General features: G+C 37.7%; 1 protein-coding gene and 1 long non-coding RNA gene across 2 annotated transcripts in view; one reads left to right on the forward strand and one right to left on the reverse strand.

Moving 5' to 3' along the window:
• Nucleotides 1-8,023: 8,023 nt before the first annotated feature.
• LOC131509534 (uncharacterized) lies at nt 8,024-13,165 on the forward strand. Its single transcript, XR_009260558.1, has 2 exons — nt 8,024-9,368; nt 12,643-13,165. It is a non-coding gene; the product is annotated as an uncharacterized LOC131509534 (long non-coding RNA).
• NAMPT (nicotinamide phosphoribosyltransferase) overlaps nt 9,410-21,093 on the reverse strand; it is a 39,407-nt gene continuing 27,723 nt past the window's right edge. The window contains exons 7-11 of the mRNA XM_058725374.1: nt 19,320-19,545; nt 18,394-18,513; nt 15,534-15,674; nt 14,311-14,445; nt 9,410-12,351 (exon numbers count right to left, since the gene is read on the reverse strand). Of these exons, the coding sequence (XP_058581357.1) occupies nt 12,241-12,351; nt 14,311-14,445; nt 15,534-15,674; nt 18,394-18,513; nt 19,320-19,545 (733 nt within the window). The 3' untranslated portion in view covers nt 9,410-12,240. The remainder of the gene's footprint in view (nt 12,352-14,310; nt 14,446-15,533; nt 15,675-18,393; nt 18,514-19,319; nt 19,546-21,093) is intronic.

Here is a 21,093-nt window from a genome sequence, read left to right on the forward strand (position 1 = left end):
TTTGGTGGAGTCATTAGGGTTTTCTATATATCATGTCACCTGCAAATAGTTAAAGTTTTACTTCTTCCTTACCAATCCAGATGCCTTTTATTTCTTTTAGTTGTTTGATTGCTGTGGCTAGGACTTCCAATAGTATGTTGAATAAAAGTGGTGAGACTGGACATCTTTGTCTTATGACTTTAGGGCAAAAGTTCTCTTTTTCTCCAATGAGTAGGATGTACGCTGTGGGCTTTTCTTTAATTTTCTTTTTTAATGTTTATTTATTTTTGAAAGAGAGAGGGAGACACAGAATCTGAAGCAGGCTTCAGGCTCCGAGCTGTCAGCACAGAGCCTGACGTGGGGCTTGAACTCACAAACCCTAAGATTATGACCTGAGCCAAAGTTGGACTGAGCCACCCTGGGTGCCCCTCACTGGGGGTTTTTCATATAAGGACTTCATTATGTTGAAGTATATTCCTTCTAAACCTACTTTATTGAGGGTTTTTAAAAAAAATTTCTTATCATGAATGAATGTTGTACTTTGTCAAATGCTTTTTCTGCATCTGTTGAAATGGTCATATGGTTCTTATACTTTCTCTTATTGATGTGATGTATCACACTATTGATTTGTGAATATTCAACCACATTTGCAACCCAGGAATAAATCCCACTTGATCACGGTGAATATTTTTAATGTATTATTGGATTCAGTTTTGCTAGTATTTTGTTGAGGATTTTTGCATCTATGTTTATCAAGGATATTGGCCTGTAGTTCTCTTTTTTTGGTGTCTGTTATCAGGTTTTGGTATCAGGGTAATTTGGACTTCATAGAATGAATTTGGAAGTTTTCCTTCCTTTTCTGTTGTTTTTTTTTTTGAGTAGTTTGAGAAGAATAGATATTTACTCTTCTTTAAATATTTTGTAGAATTCTCCTGTAAAGCCATCCAGTGCTGGATTTTTGTTTTAGGAGTTTTTGGAATACTGATTCAATTTCTTTGCTGGTTATCATTCTATGCAAATATTCTATTTATTCCTGTTCCAGTTTTGTGGTTTGTAGGTTTCTAGGAAATTATCCCTATCTTCTAAGTTGTCCAATTTGTTGGCATAAATTTTTTTCATAATACTCTTATAATTATTTGTATATCTGTGGTGTTGGTTGTCATTTCTCCTCTTTCGTATGTGGTTTTGAGTCATTTCTCTTTTTTTCTTGATGCGTCTGGCTAGACAATTTCATTGATCTTTTTAAAGAACCAGCTCCTGGTTTCATTGCTCTGTTCTATTGTTTTTGTTTTTCTTTCTGTATCATTTATTTCTGCTCTAACCTTTATTATTTCTTTCCTTCTGCTGGTTTAGGGTTTTATGTGTTGTTCTTTTTCAAGCTCCTTTAAGGTGTAAAATTAGGTTGAGAATTTTCTTGCTTCTTGGGTTTGACCTGTATCGCTATAAACTTCCTTCTTAGAACCACTTTTGCTGCATCCCATAGGTTTTGGACCATAGCATTTTCATTTTCATTTGTTTCCATGTACTTTTTTATTTCTTTTTTTATTTCCTGGCTGACCCAGTCATTGTTTGGTAGCATGTTATTTAACATACGTGTATTTGTCACTTTCCAGTATTTTTCTTGTGGTCGACTTCTAGTTTCATTATGTTGTGGTCAGAAAAGATGCATGGTGAGACTCTGACGTTCTTTAATTTGTTCAGGCTTGTTTTGTGGCCTGTGTAATCTATTTTGGAGAATGTTCTGTGTGCACTTGAAAAGAATGTGTATTCTGCTGTTGTGGGGAGTAATGTTATGAACATATCTGTCAAATCCATCTGTTCCAGTGTCATTCAAAGCCATTGTTTCCTTGCTGATTGTCTGTTTAGATGATCTGTCCCCTGATGTAGGTGGGCTTGTTAAAGTCCTCTACTACTGTTGTATTTATTATTGGTTAGTTCCTTTATATTTGTTGTTACCTGTTTTATGTATTTGGGTGCTCCTATGTTGAAGCATTAATATTTATAGTATCTTCATGTTGGATTGTTCCCTTTATTATATAGTATCATTCTATGTCTCTTGTTATAGTTTTTAAGTCTAATTTGTCTGATATAAGTATTGCTACTCCAACTTTCTTTTGACATTCATTTGCATGGTAGATGTTGCTCCAGTCCCTCACTTTCAATCTGCACGTGTCTTTAGGTGTAAAAGGAGTCTCTTGTAGGCAGGATGTAGATGGGTCTTGTTTTTTTTTTTTTTTTTTTTTTTTTTTAATCCATTCTGTCACCCTGTGTCTTTTGATTGGAGTGTTTAGTCCATTTACATTCAAAGTAATTACTGATATGTACTTATTGTCACCTTACTTATTTTTTGTGGTTCTCAAGATCTTCTCTCATCTTTTGTCTTTCATGGTTTGGTGGTTTTCGTTAATGATGTATTTGGATTCCTTTCTCTGTTTCATATTTGAGTGGTTTTTGATGGTTACCTAATGGTTACCATTAGGTTTGTATGTAACCTCTGGCATACAGCAGTCTATATTAAGTTGAAGATTAAGTTTGAACCCATTCTTTACTCCTCCCCACATTTTAGGTATATGTTGTCATGTTTTACTAACTTTTATCTTGTGAGTTCCTTGATGTTTTAGAGAAATATTCATTTTAATTGCTTTTGTGTTTCCTATTTTTATATTGTCACTTTTAGTCTCTCCTTTCCACTCAGGGTCCCCTTTAATATTTCCTGCAGGACTCGTTTAGTGGTCATGAATTTCTTTAGTCTTTGCTGTCTGGGAAACTCTCTCTCCTATTCTGAACGATAGATAGCCTTGCTTGATATTTTTGGCTGCAGATTTTTCCCAATTAGCACTAGAATATATCATACCATTCCATTTTTGCTTGGTAAATTTCTGCTGAAAAATCCCTTAATAACCTTACAGGGTTTCCCTTGTAAGTCACTGTCTTATTTTGTCTTGCTGCTTTTACATTTTTTTTCTTTATCGCTGTATTTTGCCTATTTAATTACAATAGGTATTTGGATCTGCTTTTGTTGATTTTGGGGGTTTGGTGGGGGAGTCCTCTTTGTCTCCTATACCTGGATATGTTTCCTTCCCTAGGTTAAGTAAGTTTTCAGCTATTATTTCTTCAAATAAATTTTATTCCCCCTTTTCTCTTTCTTCTATTTCAGGGACTCTGATAATTTGAGTATTATTTGATGGAGACACTGAGTTCCCTAAATCTATTCTCATTTTGCATAATTCTTTTTTTCTCTTTTGTTCAGCTTGATTACTTTCCATCACTCTGTCTTCTGGTTATTAATTTGTTTATGTTCTTCCAGCCTGCTGTTCATTCCATCAAGCATGTTTCTGAGTTCATTTATTGAGCCCTTTATCTTTGCTGTGTTATTCCTTATCTCTGTGTTAATAGTCTCACTAATGCCTTCCCCTCTTTTCTCAAGTCCAGTGAGGGTTTTTTTTTTTTTTTTTTTTTTTTTTTTTTTTTATGATCATTACTTTAAATTCTGTTGGGGTGCCCAGTGGCTCAGTCAGTTAAGTGTCCACCTTCAGCTCAGGTCTTGATCTCATGGTTTGTGAGTTTGAGTCCTGCGTCGGGCTCTGTGCTGACAGCTCAGAGCCTGCTTGAGGTCATCCGTCTCCCCCCTCTCTACCCCTCCCCCACTCATGCTCTCTCAAAAAAAAAACATTAAAAAAAAGAAAAGAAAAATCAGGCATGTTACTTATTAATCTGTTTTGCTTATGGCCTTGTCCCGTTCTTTCATTTGGCACAAGTTTCTGATTTTGTCTTAGTCTCTGTGCTTGCTTCCATACGTCAGGAAAGAACTGCAACTCCTGTTCTTGTTCTCGAGGGTAATGGCTTCATTAAGAAGTGGTCCTGTGGTACCGTGCCATGTGGTGTCCCTGTTCCCCAGGACCTGGCACTTCTGCGTGTCTCCAACATGTGCTGCCGTGTGCTCGGCTGTCGTGTCCTGGCTACTTTATGCTTCAGGGCAGTCATCTGCAGAGGCTCTTTTTTCCTGTTGTGGGTGGTAAAATTTCATCCCTGGCCTGAATGTGCTGTTTTAGCTTTGGTGCATGTAAAACAAGACCTCACCACCACCAGAATTGAGACCCTGCGATATTCCCAAGTTGGTAGACAGTGTGCACAGTAGGTTGGGGAAGTCCTCTGGGGAAGGAGCCCACCACACTGGGACTCAGGCAGCAGGGCTAGAAAGGCGGTTCCACTGGGTGTCGGGGCTTGGTGTGATCAAGGTAGGTACGGAGTGTGGGTGCTGCGCTGTTCCTTCAGGTTGCCCTGTGCTTACGCTGAGGAGTGGCAGAGGGAAACGGCTGTTCCTTTATCATCAGAAGGGTCTCTCCATGAACCCTGTCTCTCGGAGACGTGCTTGGAGGCGAGCAGACACCTCCCCTCTGTGTGCCTCAGGCGCGCTTCACATCTGTTTCCACGCTGTAGGTCTGTGGGCTGTTCGCCTGCCTTCTCTGCGACAGCAGCACAGTGCCCTTGGGCTCCGCCTGGGCTCCATCCCAGCCAAGCCTCTGACCTTTAAAACTCTAGGCTTTAAGCCCTACTGACTGCAAGAACTCATGAAATTTGGCCCCTGTCACTTTCGAAGCCAAGTGCTATGAGCATTCATTTCCCTGTGTCAGTCTGCCTCTAGCCTGTCTCCGCGACCGCAGCTTCCTCCCCACCACAGCAGCCTCGATCCATTTCTCTCCCAAACCGCATCTCCCCGCTTCCTAACTTCTTCATGATAGCTTCTTCTGTACCTTTAGTTGTGGAGTTTGTTCTGCCAGTCTTCAGGTCAATTTCTGGGGGATTTAGAATGATTTGATACTCATCTTGTTGTATTCACGGGACCCGGCGTACCCAGGGGCCTCTTACTTCATGCCATCATCCAATCTCTGGGTTCTAATCTACATTTTGATGAAACCCTTTATTTCATGAATATACTGTAATGATTTTTCAAAAAGACAGTAGCATGTGATCATGCTTTGAAAGTTATTAAAACTTAATAAAAATGTTCTACTTTTTAAACACTTAGTGAAATGTTCAGGGTATTAGCATTATGTAGACATTATAGAAAAGTGTTTGTCTTGGGGCTACTGGTTGGCTCAGTCAAGCATCCAGCTCTTGATTTCGGCTCAGGTCACGATCTCAGTTTGTGAGTTCGAGCCCCACATTGAGCTCTGGCTGTCAGTGCAGAGCCTGCTTGGGATTCTCTCTCTCTCTGTCCCTCCCCACCTTGTGCGTGCTCTCTCTCAAAATAAATCAACTTTTTAAGTGTTTACCTTAATGACATTTATTCAACAAACATTTGAGTGTGTACTGTGTGCTGAATGCAGGAAGCAGGGATGAATAAAACACCATCCTACACCATAGGACATAGATCTCTGGATTGCAAGTGCTAGTTTAGAAATACACTCAATACTTGTGGAGCCCAGAAGGGCATGTGGAGTAAGGATGGCAGATAAGCGAGTTGTTGAATGCTTCTTGGAGGCATTATCACCTAATCACCTAAAATGTGTTAGCCAGAGGAAGGCATTCTTGGCTGAGAGGTCAGCATGAGCAAAGGCAGAAAACTGTGTATTGTGAATATGTGTGCGTGAATGTAAGGTAGAGCAAGTCAGTGATGCTGGCACAGAAAATTAAAAGCAAAACATGAGGCCATCTGTGTAGCATGGGCCAGATCAGAGAGTTTTGTGGGTTAGGCTGGATTCTGAGCATTATCCTGGAGGCTAGAGGGAGTTTCAAATGTTTTAAGCAGGGGACTAAAGCTATTGGATTTTGTTATAAATATACTCTGGTCGTAGAATGGGAGGGAGAGGGTCTGGGATAGGAAAACTCGTTATATTTTTTGTATTGTTTCAGGAAGAGATTCGCAAGTCTGAAATGAGAGTTAGAGGGAAGACATATAATATTTAGTATGTAGATCAACAGGACTGTGAGTCTGATCACATGTGGGGTAATGGAGTGGGAAGTCTCATTTGGGTGGGTGGTTGAACCCCCAAATTAGGTAGAAATCCAGGAAAATGTAAGTTTGGACCTGCTGTATTTGAGTAGGTCTCTGGGTGGGAATGCATCACAGGTAGAAAAATTCAGGGGTCTGGGCTAGAGATCAATGCATGGAGGCTTTAGTAGATAGGGGATAGCTGAGACCATGAGAATGGCTGAGATCAGCCAAGATGAATGTGGAGATAAATGGGATAGGACATTTAAAAGGTAAGTGTGTGAATAAGAGCCCAGGAAAGAGAAGGGAGACATCATATTACAACAGAGGACAAAGGAGTAGTTTTAAGGAATGAATTATTAGTGGCAAATACAGAAGAGATCCTCTGATGAGATCAGAAGTAAACACACTCAGTTGGCAATCAAGAGGTCACTGTATGAGGGACGAGAACCAGAGGGGGGTGGGAAAAGTGAGGCGGTAAATGTGCACAGCTTGAGAACTCTGGATCTGAATGGAAGAAGGGAGTGTAGAGCTGATGTTAACGAGATTTACGTTTCCTAAAAGGATGAAACAGGAACATGTTTGCTCCTGAAGAGGAAGGAATAGAAACTGAGAGGTTGAAGATAAGAATTGTTTTTTTCCCAAGCTTAGAAATCTGGTAGGAATCTTCAGGCTACTCAGGAAGACCGCATCAGAATCAAACTTGTAGCCAGTTCGTGCATCAGGACTGTTCATAAGCACAGTAACTAATCCATCTTCATTAAAACCTATGCCTTCCCTAAGTTTTAAGTCAAAGAAGTAAGAGCTCAATAGCCAATTACAGGATAAAATAAAATTTGTTGTCAATCAAAGAATGATACTGCTTTTTCTGGGATGAATATAAATCAATATAAACGAAGAGTGTATTTTTCTGTGGAGACTATGCTATAGACTGGCAGAAAAGTGACCTGGCAGCTTATACTACTCACCAAGAGAGCAGCACAAGCCCTGAAAAGTGGTAAAAGTTCCATGTCCCTTATGAATACTAATTAAGTCACCAAAAGTCCTTTGTACCAGTAAAGTGAAGGCTTGGCCACCCATGTGATAGCATACAGGCAAAATTCCTGATCATCAAGGACCCACTTTTATGTTAATTAAAAAAATTTTGGTGAAGTTGGTAATTTGATTCTAAAATTCCTTTCAAGAGCGTATTTCTCTTTGCTGGAATAACGCAAACAAATATTTTAATAAATAAGTTTTAATAGAATGAAGAACTGTGACCCAAATAAAGATGGAGTTGTCTCTAGGGAACAGATATCTTCAAATAAAACAATAATTTAAAACAAGGTGAGAAGAACCCGAATACAAGAGAGAGGACTGATTTTAATTGGCTGCAGAATGCTTTGGTTGCTTTAAAAAAAAAAAAAAAGTAAATCTTAACATTCAAGACAAAACACATTCAAAAACGTATTTAAAGGCTTGAACACTTGGGCCTGTGTCAGTGGAAGGGATGTTTGTAGCAAGCTAATAAAATCAAGACTTTTTTAAATCTAAATTATTCCTTCCCTTCATTCATCAAGTCAACAAATATTGACTGAGGGCCTAGTAAAGGACATCAAACCTTTGGCAATACACAGGTGCTTTTTAATCAGTCTGTATTCGTCCATGCGTGCTCAGACCCTGAGTTCCTCCTCTTGCAGGCTGGCCTGAGTCCGTGGTCTCCTCTGCCCTATCTCTTTGAGGCTCACACCCTTCACTGATGCTGCCTCCTGCTGACCTCCTGGTCACTTCTCTTCATTCACTGAACATGTCGGTGCCTGACCTAGCTTTCCTCTCTACTTCAACTTCTGCCGTCCTCCTGGATGATTTTAATGTCCACCATCCCACCCAACTGTCCTTTCAGGTTTCCTGTTCTCGTTTGGTCTCATGATCTTCATTTAGCCACTGCAAGATCACACTCCACCATGACCTTGCTCCTCTCTGATCACTAATCCACACATCCTGGTCTGAGACTAGTGTTTCCTGTCCTTCCAAACCTGCTTGTTCCAGCAACTCCCAGCAGCCCAGATCTGTTATCAGACTATCCATCAGGTTCCTTACTGTCTTCCCAATGCTCTGTGTAGCCCTCATGTCCTTACCTATCCACAGTTTAAATATGTAGGACCAGTGTTTCAGCAGTTATTCAATTAACATCCCTTTGATCAAACTCATCTGGCAAAACAGCAAGTATCTCCATTTTCTCTGTACCCAGGCATCGGGGTGCTACTATGGAGGGGAACAACAAAGATCACAACAGGCAAATTAAACTTTAAATTCTCAGTCCCAAATAGGTGGGTCCTCCATACCGTTCTGTCATCCTGCTGTACATTTGGTCACTTCATTCTCCACAAAAACCATTTTAAAACCTTTTTCAAAAGTCCAGTCTCCTTTGGTCTCTGACTTTAACGAGGAAACCGAAGCCTGCATGTGCACCTATCCCCTTCTCCTTCTTTCTAGAATAGAAGCACCCCACCCCTTCCTTGCGAAAGCCAGCCAGTTTCTCCACAGGCGCTTTGGACCCCATCCTCTTCCAACCTTGTATGGAACCCAAAAGCGTCACTGATTCCTTTTGGCTCTCTTATCTTTAACTTCTCCCTCTTGCCCGGGTCCTTTTTAGAAAGTAAAGCAGTAGCTAAAACGGGAAAGGGAGACACATTGTTGCTTCATTCTCTCCTTTTCATGTCCAAAATTCAAAGTTTTGTAAGATAGCTTCTTTCTGCCATGTGCTGCTTCAGCTGCTGTGGAGGGAATGTTTGCAAGCCACTGGTATTTCCCGGTTAAATTCAGTCGATGCTTTTAATCCCTCACTCTACTTGGTCTCTCAGCAGCATTCCGTACTGTGCCGAAAAACTCCCTTCTTCCTTTACTCCTCCTGGTTTTCCTCTCATCTCTTCAGCTACCACTTGTCAGTCTCCTTTGCCTTCTTACCTTCTGCCACTTAACTTTTGTAGAGTTCCTCTGGTTTTTCCCTCAGTTTTCTTTTCCTTGTACTCTACAGCAGGTTGGCATATTTTCTACTTTAAAGGGCCATAAAGTAAAATCATTGGGCTTTGCAGGGTACAAAGTCTGCCTTTAGCAACTTCTCAACTCTGTTATGGTAGCGTGAAAGCGGCCATAAACAAGAATTAGACTAATGGGCATGGCTTATTCCAAAAGCCTCTGTTTACAAAAACAGACAGGCTGGATTTTGCATGTGGTGTGCCAGGCCATATTTTATATGCTTCCTAGTGAGGTACCCTTTCACGTGTCCCCAAATCTGTATATCCAGCTACCTAACATCCACATCTAAGTGTCTCTATAGCATCTCATGAAAGATCTTAACCTAGAAATTCTGCCCTTTCCCTCCAGATCTGGTCTCTCTCCAGTGTCCTTAATAAGAGGCACTGCCATTCAGATGGTTGCACAAGGCAGAAAATAGAGGAGTACCTAAAAGAGGGTAGGTCTAGAAATGGCCATTATTTGAAGCACACAGTCAAATTTAACATTTCGCTAATAGAGCTAAACTTTATTTCCATGTTAATTACATGTTTATATTTGATGTTGTATACATATTAGAATTAACATACAACTTGGGAGAAAAGCTGAGCGTTCTCCACTGAATGGTTAAAAAGGAATGTAAAACTACAAAATACTTGTTTAAGTGCTGAATTCTAAATTATGGCAAACAGAACAATAATTACCTTGCCATTTTTCTCTTTCTGGTTTTCCAAGATGAATTTTGTTATAAAATATTTTTCATAACAATTTATTTCAAGAAAGGAAATAAGGGATTAAAACCATTTGACTTTAAGTATAGAGTACAAATAAAGAGTCTTAACACAGAACTCCTATCTTCTATTTAAAATACAAATACTTCATGATAGTATGAATTGAGAGGGATTAACTGATGTCAACTGCAAATCTAAGGACCTAAGCAAACCCATACATGCCATTTGCTTTTGTCTGGAAGAGTTAGACTGATTGAAAGGTGACACACAGTGGAATCCTATTTGAGAACTATGTTAACCATTTGCTACTGAGAATGGGGATGGCCAAATACTAAGTGCTTAGTGACAAATTCAGATTCATTGGTTCCAAGTGGCTAAAAGAATTAATCATTCCACCTCTTCTACAATCTACGGCCATGTACAAGTGTAGATTTTTTAAAAGTAAAACTCCAGCTACTCTGAAACTGCTGAAAGTCCCAGCACACAAAGAATACTGTTTATAGAATTCCCATGTTTAAAGAAAACCAAAATTATGGATGATTTATCAAAGTTGTTATTTGGTAATAAATATGGTTTTTTTAATTCTCTAACCCCCATCACATTTTTGTGAAGAAAGTTGTGTTCTTCTTAATATTACTAATTTTTAGATACATTTAAAAGAATCAGCTTAAAACTATTTTCCACCAGGAATTACAGGATGAAAACTCTTAATAAAAGTAAATATAATGCTTATTGTTCTCATTAAACAAGGGTTTAGAATCATCTGCAAAAACCATGTTCTTTTTAATGATGTTTATAGGAGACATTTAACAGACTTCTACTTCGATTATTCCACTGATAAATACCTTCTCATGTAACTGTTTATAGGACAGATGATTTATGGCTTTTCAGTATTTAAAATTTCACATTTAATGTCCTGTTAAAGCTTTCAGAAATCAGTCTTCCAAGATGAGATGTTTAAATAAAAGAAAGGATAAAAGAGAGACAAACTCCTTATCAACAAAGCTTCCTCCCTTCCCCGAACTCAACATTTCTCTTATACTTCAAGGCACGCTCCTCTTCTTAGACCCCAGGGGTCAACAAACTTTTTCTGCAAAAGGGCCAGGTAATAAACATTTCAGGCTTTGTGGGTCATATGGTCACTATGTAACTACTTGACTTCTGTGCTGACCTGAGAAAGCAGTCATAGACATAGGTATTTACAAAAATAGCAGTCTGAATTTGGCCTGCAGGCCTTAGTCGTCCTCCTGCCTTAGAACAACAGATATAAATAAAACAGAATCATTAAAAAAACCAAACCTGGCCTCTAGTCAGATGACTGACTCAGAATCTAGCAGTTAATCACTCTAGAACATTTTGATGTTGAACGCTTTGCTTTGCATGTAGCCAACTTACTATTTTTGGTTAAGACTTTTCTATTCAAACTTATGTCCTCATGCTTTAATTTATCCTCATTTAAGAACCTGCTTATTATTTATGGAGGGATTCAGTTTAATAAATGATGTCCATACAATTTAATATTCAATTTAATTTTTAAAAAAACTTAATGAAAAATATAACAGAATCAAAACATTTAAAATAAGTACACTCACTACCCATTCCAGTAATTCATTTCAGTCATATCAACTATAGAATAGGAAAAATAAATTCCGAAGTGTAATTACTTTAAAATACACTACTTCCACTTTTGTTAATATTTTACATTTATGTATATATTCTGTAGTGGAAGCAGAAATTCTCTCTAAAAACATCTCCTTAAAATCTTGAGGTGCATGTTAGAGCCACAGGCAATATCTGACATATAAAATTGCAGTACAGGCCTTCAAATTTGGCATTTCACTGGTACAATACAATGACCAACATATATAATCACTGTACAGTGCCTAGACATTCCAGTAAGAACCATTATTTCCTTTAATGTAGAATGATTAATACATATTCTACAAGGGGCAGTGAGGTTAGTAATTCTATAGGGTATGTCCTGACATAACTTTCAAATTGTACAATAACACAAACAACTCGTTAAGGCCATGTTTTATTTGCTGATTAATGGACAAAAGGCAATGTAATTTATTTTCAAGTATTTTCTTGAAAGTCTGTGCTCATAAAAATCATGAAAAGTTGGAAAGACTGTTAAATCACTGAAACTTTAAATATATCTTACACAATCTTGTTTGTACAAAAATACAAGTTAAATATAAACATAAAGCAATCAATGATAATTTTATGCAAATCTGTTTTATGTGATCTTCAGTTATATATAAAAGTTTCTGGGTTCGGTTATTTGTGAAAAGATCAATACCAGATAGAATTACTATCTATTGGCAAAGGGCCCTAAAAAGCTTACTTATCATTAATCTTTTACATGGTTAAGTGCATTTCCTAATTTGAGATCACCTAAACACTGGAAAAAAACAAAAAATGAAAGGGCAGTATGTCCATAAACCAACAAATAATTTGGCTGTAATGTATCATAAAACACAAAGAAACCCCCCACATCTGTACAATAAACATGATTTCATACTCACACGCCGGTGCACACGTGCATGCATGCACATGTACACACACACGCAGGCGAGCACGCACACCCAGTCATAAACCCTAATGAGGCGCTACTTCCAGTTCGATATTCAGCTCTGCATTTTTTCTGATTTCATCAAATGAATAGCTTTTTGTCACCTTCCCATTCTTGAAGACAGTATGGAGAAGATCCTGCACAAATATAAGACTAAAATGTAACCGTTATATCAGACAATCAAGCAAAATAAGTTAAGGCTTTGAGGAGTCAGACTCACTAGTCAAATACAGAGATGTTTGATGGCATTCAAATTATGAATGTTTACACGCAGTGCTGGTGGAGCAGGCAGAAAGCATGGCACTATCTAAAATGGCTATGTAGAAATATTTAGCTTTTATATAAAGCAATAATCTAAATATTCGTAAAAGTTTTCCTTGAAGGGAAAACACGAAAACGGTAGCTGATCCTTCTCTTTATTTTTCCAGGTGGAAGATGCTTATTGCTTGGTTGCCCAGAAGAATCATGGCTGTTGCTGATAATTATGACTGACAGTGAGCAAGGAAAGCCTGCCAGGCCTTCCCTTGTTCCTAGACAACAGACTCAACACTGATTAAACTTACAACCCTGGAATTTAATAAATTTCCTAGTCACTGAGTTTTGGACTTAGAACAACAACAAAAAAACATAAAAAAAAAAGAAACCAAACCAGAAACAGAAGTTAAGTATTGGCTTCTTGATGAATGCTCAATGACGGATTTAAAAACTCGGTGTATATTCCAGAAGTTACTGATACACGTAATCCATTTGATCGATGCAAGGGTAACAACAGTCAACTGAGAAAACTGAATTCCCTTTTAAGTCTGAGAAAGCCACTTTCGTCTCCCTAAGAAATTGTCTGCCCTTGGTTTCCTTTGAAAAATCGACAGATGTAATCTGTTGTGCCTAAGTGTTCCATCAAGATTGAGGTGCATAACCTTTTCTTTCATAAAGTTAAATATCATCAAGGAATGGTGGTTCCTATTCTTAAAATGCCTAGATGATTATAACTGATTACTGCCTCAGATGTTCTAGGGTGTCATTTACATACTCTTGAAATCAATGCATTTTAAAGCCATAGTTGGGGCTTTGTCTACACTGACTTTATCAGTCCATCTGGACACTCTCAGTAGCTACAAGAGTTCAGTGAATGCTACTCAACGACCTGAACAACAGGCTATATTGAAAAGTTTGTTTAGGAACTTATTTTTCATTAAATACAGAAAAATGTTCAGTTCTAGCTCAAAACTTAGTATCACATATACCATAAGTAGAATATCTGAAATGGTATAAAGAATCTACAGTGATAAATTAGTGTTTTATGTTTGGAGCAGTTTTCCTCTAAAAATGAGTTTTTTTCAATCCAGCGGCTAAAATACATTTTGTAGCTTCTGAGTTTACAAATATAAGTGTATTTTTTATGTTAAAGAGCATCAGATCATATGGACCACTTAAGCACACCATAAACTTTTCCAGTTTGGTTGACTTGAATCAGAAAACTTGGTTTAATGTAGGTTTCACCTATTATTATTATTATGTAATCAGAATCCAGTCATAATGTTTTCACATCTTATATTAAGATAACATAATCTGCTTTTGTAGCCCAGAATTGCTGTGAGAAGCACAGGAGACTACAGAAAACCATCTCAACTGGATTCTGTTAAGTTTTTAAAAAATGGGATTATCTTTCAACACCTTAGAATTTGGATAGCCCTTCCTTTATTAAATTACCAGTTTTACAACATAAATAGCTTCCTTTAAGTATTTTTAGCCGTTCCTTTTCAGAAAGGACTCGCTGCCAAGTTGGCACTGACAGTATGGTGGAGTACACGAGGGTTTGCTGAAGTTCATCAGCCACTACCCTGCTGCTCACTGTGTGGATGAACTTTTGCTTTTTTATGAAATGTCCTAGTTTGTCACCCATTGTATGCACAGTTCTTATTTATGATCTAGCCCCTTCTTGGTTTTCATCTTATTTTGGTTGCTAGGTTAGCAACCGCACACGTTTTATAGCAAAAGTACTTTGTCCTTCAATAAAAAAACCTTCTGGAGATACTTTAAAAATGCAACGTAAGAGCCCGCTTTCATAATATGGAAGATCAGCAAAGATAACATACATGACCATATTCCTCAAGGTCTCCTTTTCCTTCCTCAAGTGTAACAAAATTCCCTGCTGGTGTCCTATGTAAAGATAATCGGCCCTTTTTGGATCTTTTGTTGGGATCAGCAACGGGGTCCTTGAAGACATTAATCTGGAAGAAAGAGAAATAAAAGACTAATCAGGAATGTTATTCCCATTAAAGAACAAAGTTTATACATAATTTATATATAAACCTAAGGCACTTTATTGGTATAACTAAACGAATCCACATCGGGCTTTTAGAAACAGAACTCTAGCCTCTGTTGGAAGACAGAGTCCTCTGTTAGGGAAAAGGGTTATGAACAAAATTGAAGTCTTGAATATCCTTTCTAACATTCCAGTATAGCACATGCAGGCTACTGGGAAAAGAAAACAAAAAAAACTATGTCAACTGTATTATATAATCTGTGGCAAGGGAACTAAGATTTTTACTAAGGTAAAGGCTTCCATTCCATACTCCATAACTTTTCCTTTTGTTACCTTTTACTTTATTCCTTGTTACTATGAAAAGCAAAGACCTAGAGAACCTGAGGAGAACACAAGGTTTGTTTAAAGAGCAGAAAGGTAGGAGGCCAACATAATAGAAGCAAGGAGTGATGCTCTGGAGGAGAAGCAGATGAATCAACCCCAGAAGGTTCCAAAGACAGAGGTGAGGAAAGCAAGGAACCAACCCAGAACCCAGGTGTTCTGAAGAATTCTTAATATCTCCCACTCCCACCTTTGGATCCACAGAGTCTCAAGAGCCTACAAAGACCCTTGTTGTTCAGCTGCCTGAAACAGGCAGCTTGGGGTCCTGTTCTAAGGCTATTAGAACAGGATTCTGGTATCACAACTCCCACTCCATGCTCCACCTTCCTAAAACACTGATGGTGCTTACACACCTGCTTATCTTTCATATATGATGGCTGGGTTAGCTGATATTCCCCTTCAAAACGGTCAACTTTTTGACTCTAATACTGAACCAGTGGGCAATGACTGGCCTGCATTACTTCTCAAATAATCATCTTCTTTTTCCTTCTTTCTCCAAGTCATGTCATTTTTTTTACCTAAGATCTCTTTTCTTTCCTTGCTTTGAGTCAAGGTCAGTGGTCCCTGACAACATAGTTTAGGACATATCCTTTGACTACTGCATTCAGTAACTGCATTCTACCTGACACATAAAGAAGGTACTAACACAAGAGTAAAAGTTGAAGGACATACCCCAAGGCCATTGGTTACAACATAGCTACACTTGAAGGAACAATTCAACAGATCTCTTGTTAACTTCTGTAGCAAAGCTCCACCAGAACCGAAAGCAATGTTTTCAATACTCCATTTTTTTTGCTTCATGCCTTCTACAATCTAGAAGATCAAAAAACACTAATTTGAAAGAGGAAGGAGGTTATTTCCCTCGGGTCATAGTGATGAATAAAGTAAAACATCCTGGAGCCATTTTATAACACCATACACAGTGAAGAGTAAGGCCTACAGAGTTATAGTCCACATTTTCTCTTTCAAAAGACCTACCCACCTTCAAAAATGCCGGGCTGAGGTTTAAGTGCAGAAGGAGGATTTCATTCAGAGCTCCTGAATTTGTTGTGTTGTCACTGTGGCTGTGGTTAGGGTCGGGGGAATGAAGGAAATGAGGGAATGAGAAGTAACTGGTGATAAGACAGGTAAGGTCTTGTGCCGGAAATCTACACGAACACAAATGTGTTGACAGCTGCCAGGGAGACAGTGGAGGACCACTCGTGTGTTTGCTCAGGAGAGCTGGGTTGTGTACGGGGTGACCTCCTGGGGGTATGGCTGTGGAGTCAAGGATTCACCTGGGGAATTGTGTCTAACACAAAAGAGATTTTTGCCTCTTTACTGAAATAAGTGGATTCATTCTGGTACACAAGAACCCCAGAGTGGGGTTATACCATCAACTTCATGACATGTCACAGGGAAGACTGACCATGAAGAGCCAAGTTCAAAAGTGAGGCTGACAATGAGAGAAGTTTGAAGTTAAACAGATTTTTCATTGTGTCAAAATTAAGGCATCTACTATATGTAGGAAGCAAAACCATACGGTTCCTTTTCCTACTTCGGAAAACTTATTTTGAGCCCCCTTCAGGATGAAGAAAGCAGGTATTACCCTTTATGTAAACCAACACACAAGTGCATCTGCATTAACACAAACTGGCACTGGTGAAACCTTGGTCAGGGATGAATAAAGAGTACCTGTCTCAATATTTAACTCCTTGTTCATAAAGTTAAAAAAAAAAAAAAAAAAAGTTCAAGTTTTAAGCTCAGTCTCAACTTAAAAAAATGCACTTGCATTCTCAGCATTTAAAAAAAAAAAAAGGAAAGGAAACTTCGGTTTTTAAAGGGAAGTTCAAATACCTGACTGAACCACCTGACTTTTTAAAGAGCTGAATGCCAGGGCTGAGCCATGAAAAGAGCTAATGGGTTTTCTGACAATGGCACAGGTCCCTGCCCATGATGTTTCATCTGAAAGAGGGTGAAATGTGGGTGACAGCACCTGCTAAACCGGCTAAAATGCAGGTATGGGTAACAGTTCTTAACTGATGATGAAGTAAGAAACCCTTACATTAGCTAAGGAGACAACAGCTATTAAAAAAATGCCCGCTGAGATTTCTATACTTAGGTCTTCCTCCTCATTGTGGACTTTATGCCTTCCTCCCTTCTCACGTGGAAGCCCCTAATGTCCCAACACCAAATCACTTAGAGGAGTTTGGGGAGTTTCCACTTTTCTTAGGTAAGGCGGTTTGGGAGAGCTGGGTGGAAAAAACCTCATTTCTGTAACTGCAAGCGATCTATTCCAGAAACCTCATTCTGGAACTTTACATGCACATCACCACAGAAACACAGTTTGTTATATGCAATAGTTCTTTCTTTTATATAGATCTTTTGGAACACAAACTATTTACAGTTTGGATACTGCCCTTAACTCTCACCACACCAAATTCTTGCAAACAGAAAAATCCTTTAATAACTTGTGTTATGAAAATGGATACCATCTGAGGCTGAGAGATGTTAAAATATCAGTGGTTTTACGATAGTAGTCTAAATTATAATATCAAATGATAGCCTTAATTTTTATGGAGTATTTTAGGTATTTGTTAAAATGAAATAATAGCTCTTTAAAAGCTTATTTGGGGGAAAAAGAGGCAAAAGTTTTAAGATAATAGAACACTGTTTGGCTAAATCTAACAGTAACAGTGACGACAGTTAATGTTTAGAAGAGGTGATAAACCATTTTATACTTTTTAAGAAAGCATACATTAATACCATTCAAGTTTTATAATAAATTGTCAAGTATGTGCAGCTCCATTCCAATAAAACACACCTACTTAAGCAGTGTCAAAATGTTTTGTTTTATATACAAGGAAATGTTGTTTGGCATTTTGTTTCATGGTGACGCTTCTTCAGGCTCATCATCAAGGGTGCCCAATTAAGGACAGAGAGTAGTTAAGTGTGGTATGGCTGATACACCTAGACCTTAACTCACTAGTACAGCTGCCTGTTGAAACATGGGTTTGTTTGCACCAGTCCACTTATACACAGATTTTTTTTGATAAATACAGTATAGTACTATAAATGTATTTTCTCTTCCTTAATTTTCTTAATATTTTACCTAATATTTTTTCTAATAAAATATCTATTATATATAATTATATAAAAGAAATATTTCTTTTGTCTAGCTTACTAGGAATACAGTATATAATACAGTACATAATACATATATACATGTTAATCAACTGTTGATGTTACTGTAAGGCTTCTGGTCAATGGCATTCTTCTAGGAGTTAAGTTTTGGTAGAGTCAAAAGTTATACATGGATTTTTTTACTGTGTGGGATATAGGGGACTGTCCATGACCCTAACCCCTGCGCTATTCAAGGGTCAACTGTGTTTATTACAAACTTTAAGCAATTAACAGAAAAGACATATGCTATCATTAACATTTATGAAAAGAATCACAACTATGTTTAAATCATTAATGTGCTATTTATCAAACCAATAAAGAGCTTAATTATAAGGGTTGCCTTATTGGACCTTTAATATAAAACACATACCTCTTGTAGAGTATTAATATCTACTCCATCCCCTTGAATAATTCTAAGATAAGGTGGTAGCAACTTGTAGCCCTTTGAGTTCTCAGTAATAGGGAACTTCTTACCCAGAATATCCAAAACCTGTAGGGGAAAATACACATACAACACAAAATAACAAACTCAAAAAAAGTGTGAAAAGGTTTCAAAGTTAAAAAAAAAAAAAAAAAAAAAAAAAGACTTTGGTGGGGCGCCTGGGTGGCTCAGTCCCAACTCTTGGTTTCTGCTCCGGTCACGATCTCATGGTTCATGAGATTGACCCCACATCTGGAGAGAGAGTAATATTTACCATAGGGTTTTCACAGAGATTATATGACATAGCTTAAGTAAAGCACCTAACACAATATTTTTCTAGCAATAGGCATCAAATAACTTGTTCTTATTAATGATTTTTGAAGAAGGCAAACCAAGTCCTAAACCCTAAAAAAAACCAAAACAACAATGCTCTACTGAGGATCAACAGTATCTCTAAAGAATCACTACCTGAAAAGTATTTTTGAATTCTTTTTATTCCACATCACCTTCCACATATTTCTTTTGCACTAAAAACTTCAAATGTATAGCAATGACTTGTAGTAAAGAAAAAACACAAACTTGGTAACCAAAGCACAGGATTAATACTATTAATTTTCAAGGTAAGCAGAAAATATCTGTTCAACAGTATTATCTATTCGACAGTACATAAATAACCCAGAACTGTGGGTATCCTTTTTCTGTTACTAATGTGTGGCCTTGGACAAATTTATTACTCTCCCTGAGCTGCAACTCTAAAATAAGGGGCCTGGTCCAGAAATGGTTCTGAAATGCCATGTGCATAAATGAAACTACAAGAGTATTGATACAGTGGGTCCACAGGCATTTTAATAATCAAGTTATGTATTAAAATTTACCTTTAATACAGTGTCCAGAGGATTTCCAGAATCAGGTCTGATTATTAGTGGTGCCTCTGTACTTCTTGACAGTATTAAATGTCTTAGATCTTCACCCCATATTTTTTCACATGCATTGTAAATGTCATAGCTATCGCTGACCACAGATACAGGCACTGATGAAAACTGTGTTACTATATGTTCAAAAGCATCTTTTTCACGGTCTTTCCCCCAAGCTGTTATGGTACTAGAAAACAAAATGAAAATACAGATTTACTTAGGCAGACACATTATCTATTCCTAAATCATATCTGATGTACTATATACTTCTAATACCATCAACACTGCAAAGGTGAGATTTAGTTTACTGAATGCATGTAATAAGGATCATCGACTATTTGGGCCAAACCACCCCTTGGCTGATGTTTAATACTATCAGGAATCTTATTCCTGTCTCATAGTTATTTTAACTCCTATTTTCAACCAACTTTTTGTTTTTGTTTTTTTTTTTGTATTCCTAAACCTACTCATTTAAAATCAGTTAACTAGGGGGTGCTTGGCTGGCACAGCTGGAAGCCTACAACTCTTGACCTCAGGGTTGTGAGTTTGAGCCCCACGCTGGATGTAGAGTTCACTTAAAAAATACAATAAAATTAGTTGACTAAAACAAGCAGCTACTGAATGCACTCTGTACATTATGCCAAGATGTGAGAAACAATGAACACATACTCCCGTTATTTTGCTACGTAACGCAAGGACCTGCTCCCTTCTGTGAGCTTTCAAAACCATATACCAATAATAGCAGGGACATACACTAGTCTTTTTTATCTTTAAAACTCCTATACTTAAAGGCAACTACTTAGGCAGTTATTTATACTATACCACACATACATACATACAGCCAACCAACCCTTTACCTGTTATATCTTCAAATGGCCAGTAACAGGCAGTCATTTATTTCATCTATAAAGTTAATATATGCCCAGGGAATGTAAGAATTTTAATACTTAGTTTGAGCAAAACATAATTATGATGGGAAGTAAGATGTGAGTTACTATTAGGCAAAAACCGTTATAGTGATTTTCACAATGTCCTCAATAATGGTTCTTACTGAATAATTATTTGTAACAAGTACTTCTTGATTAATATAAATCATTTAAAAAATTCTTAAATAGAATCTAATAATGTTGAAAAACTTTTACCAATTCTTCATGCCCAGCAATTTTTCCTTCTCCCTAGTTTTCTAGTCTTCTCCTCTACCCCATCCATTTTCCTAAGTAAAGTAATGGAAAGAGAGCCCATTTCACTTATTATATAACCCCATGTAGGTATAAGTTTATCTCAGAACTGTTTGAAGAGTCATACTAATTTATATTTGAAACTGTTATTTTATTATTTTTTTTTCCTAAAGGACTGGGGTAGACTATTTTCCCTTGCTGTCAATGATACACTGATGATAACAGAGCATGTACACTTCAGGGTTATAAAGAGCCAGCTACCCAGAGACTACTCTTATCTGAAACAGAGAGATAGTCTATTTACATAAAACTCATTTTAGAGTGAACACTCTTCTTAACAACTCCAGAGGCTGCTAGTAGTTATGATGCCAACTCCCGACTTCATGCCAACATCTGCAGGCTGAAGGGAAAATTCAGATGCAAAGAAAACCCCCTTCTTCATGCCAACTACTATTATCCTCTTAATAAGGATGGAGAGAATTAAGCTCCATACCGATGCCAGAGAGCTTTGTAATATAATAATGACCTCCTACAGGTAGAGCTCCTTGACTACACAG

This window comes from Neofelis nebulosa, chromosome 4 (assembly GCF_028018385.1).
Source record: "Neofelis nebulosa isolate mNeoNeb1 chromosome 4, mNeoNeb1.pri, whole genome shotgun sequence".
In the NCBI taxonomy this organism is placed as follows: domain Eukaryota; kingdom Metazoa; phylum Chordata; class Mammalia; order Carnivora; family Felidae; genus Neofelis; species Neofelis nebulosa.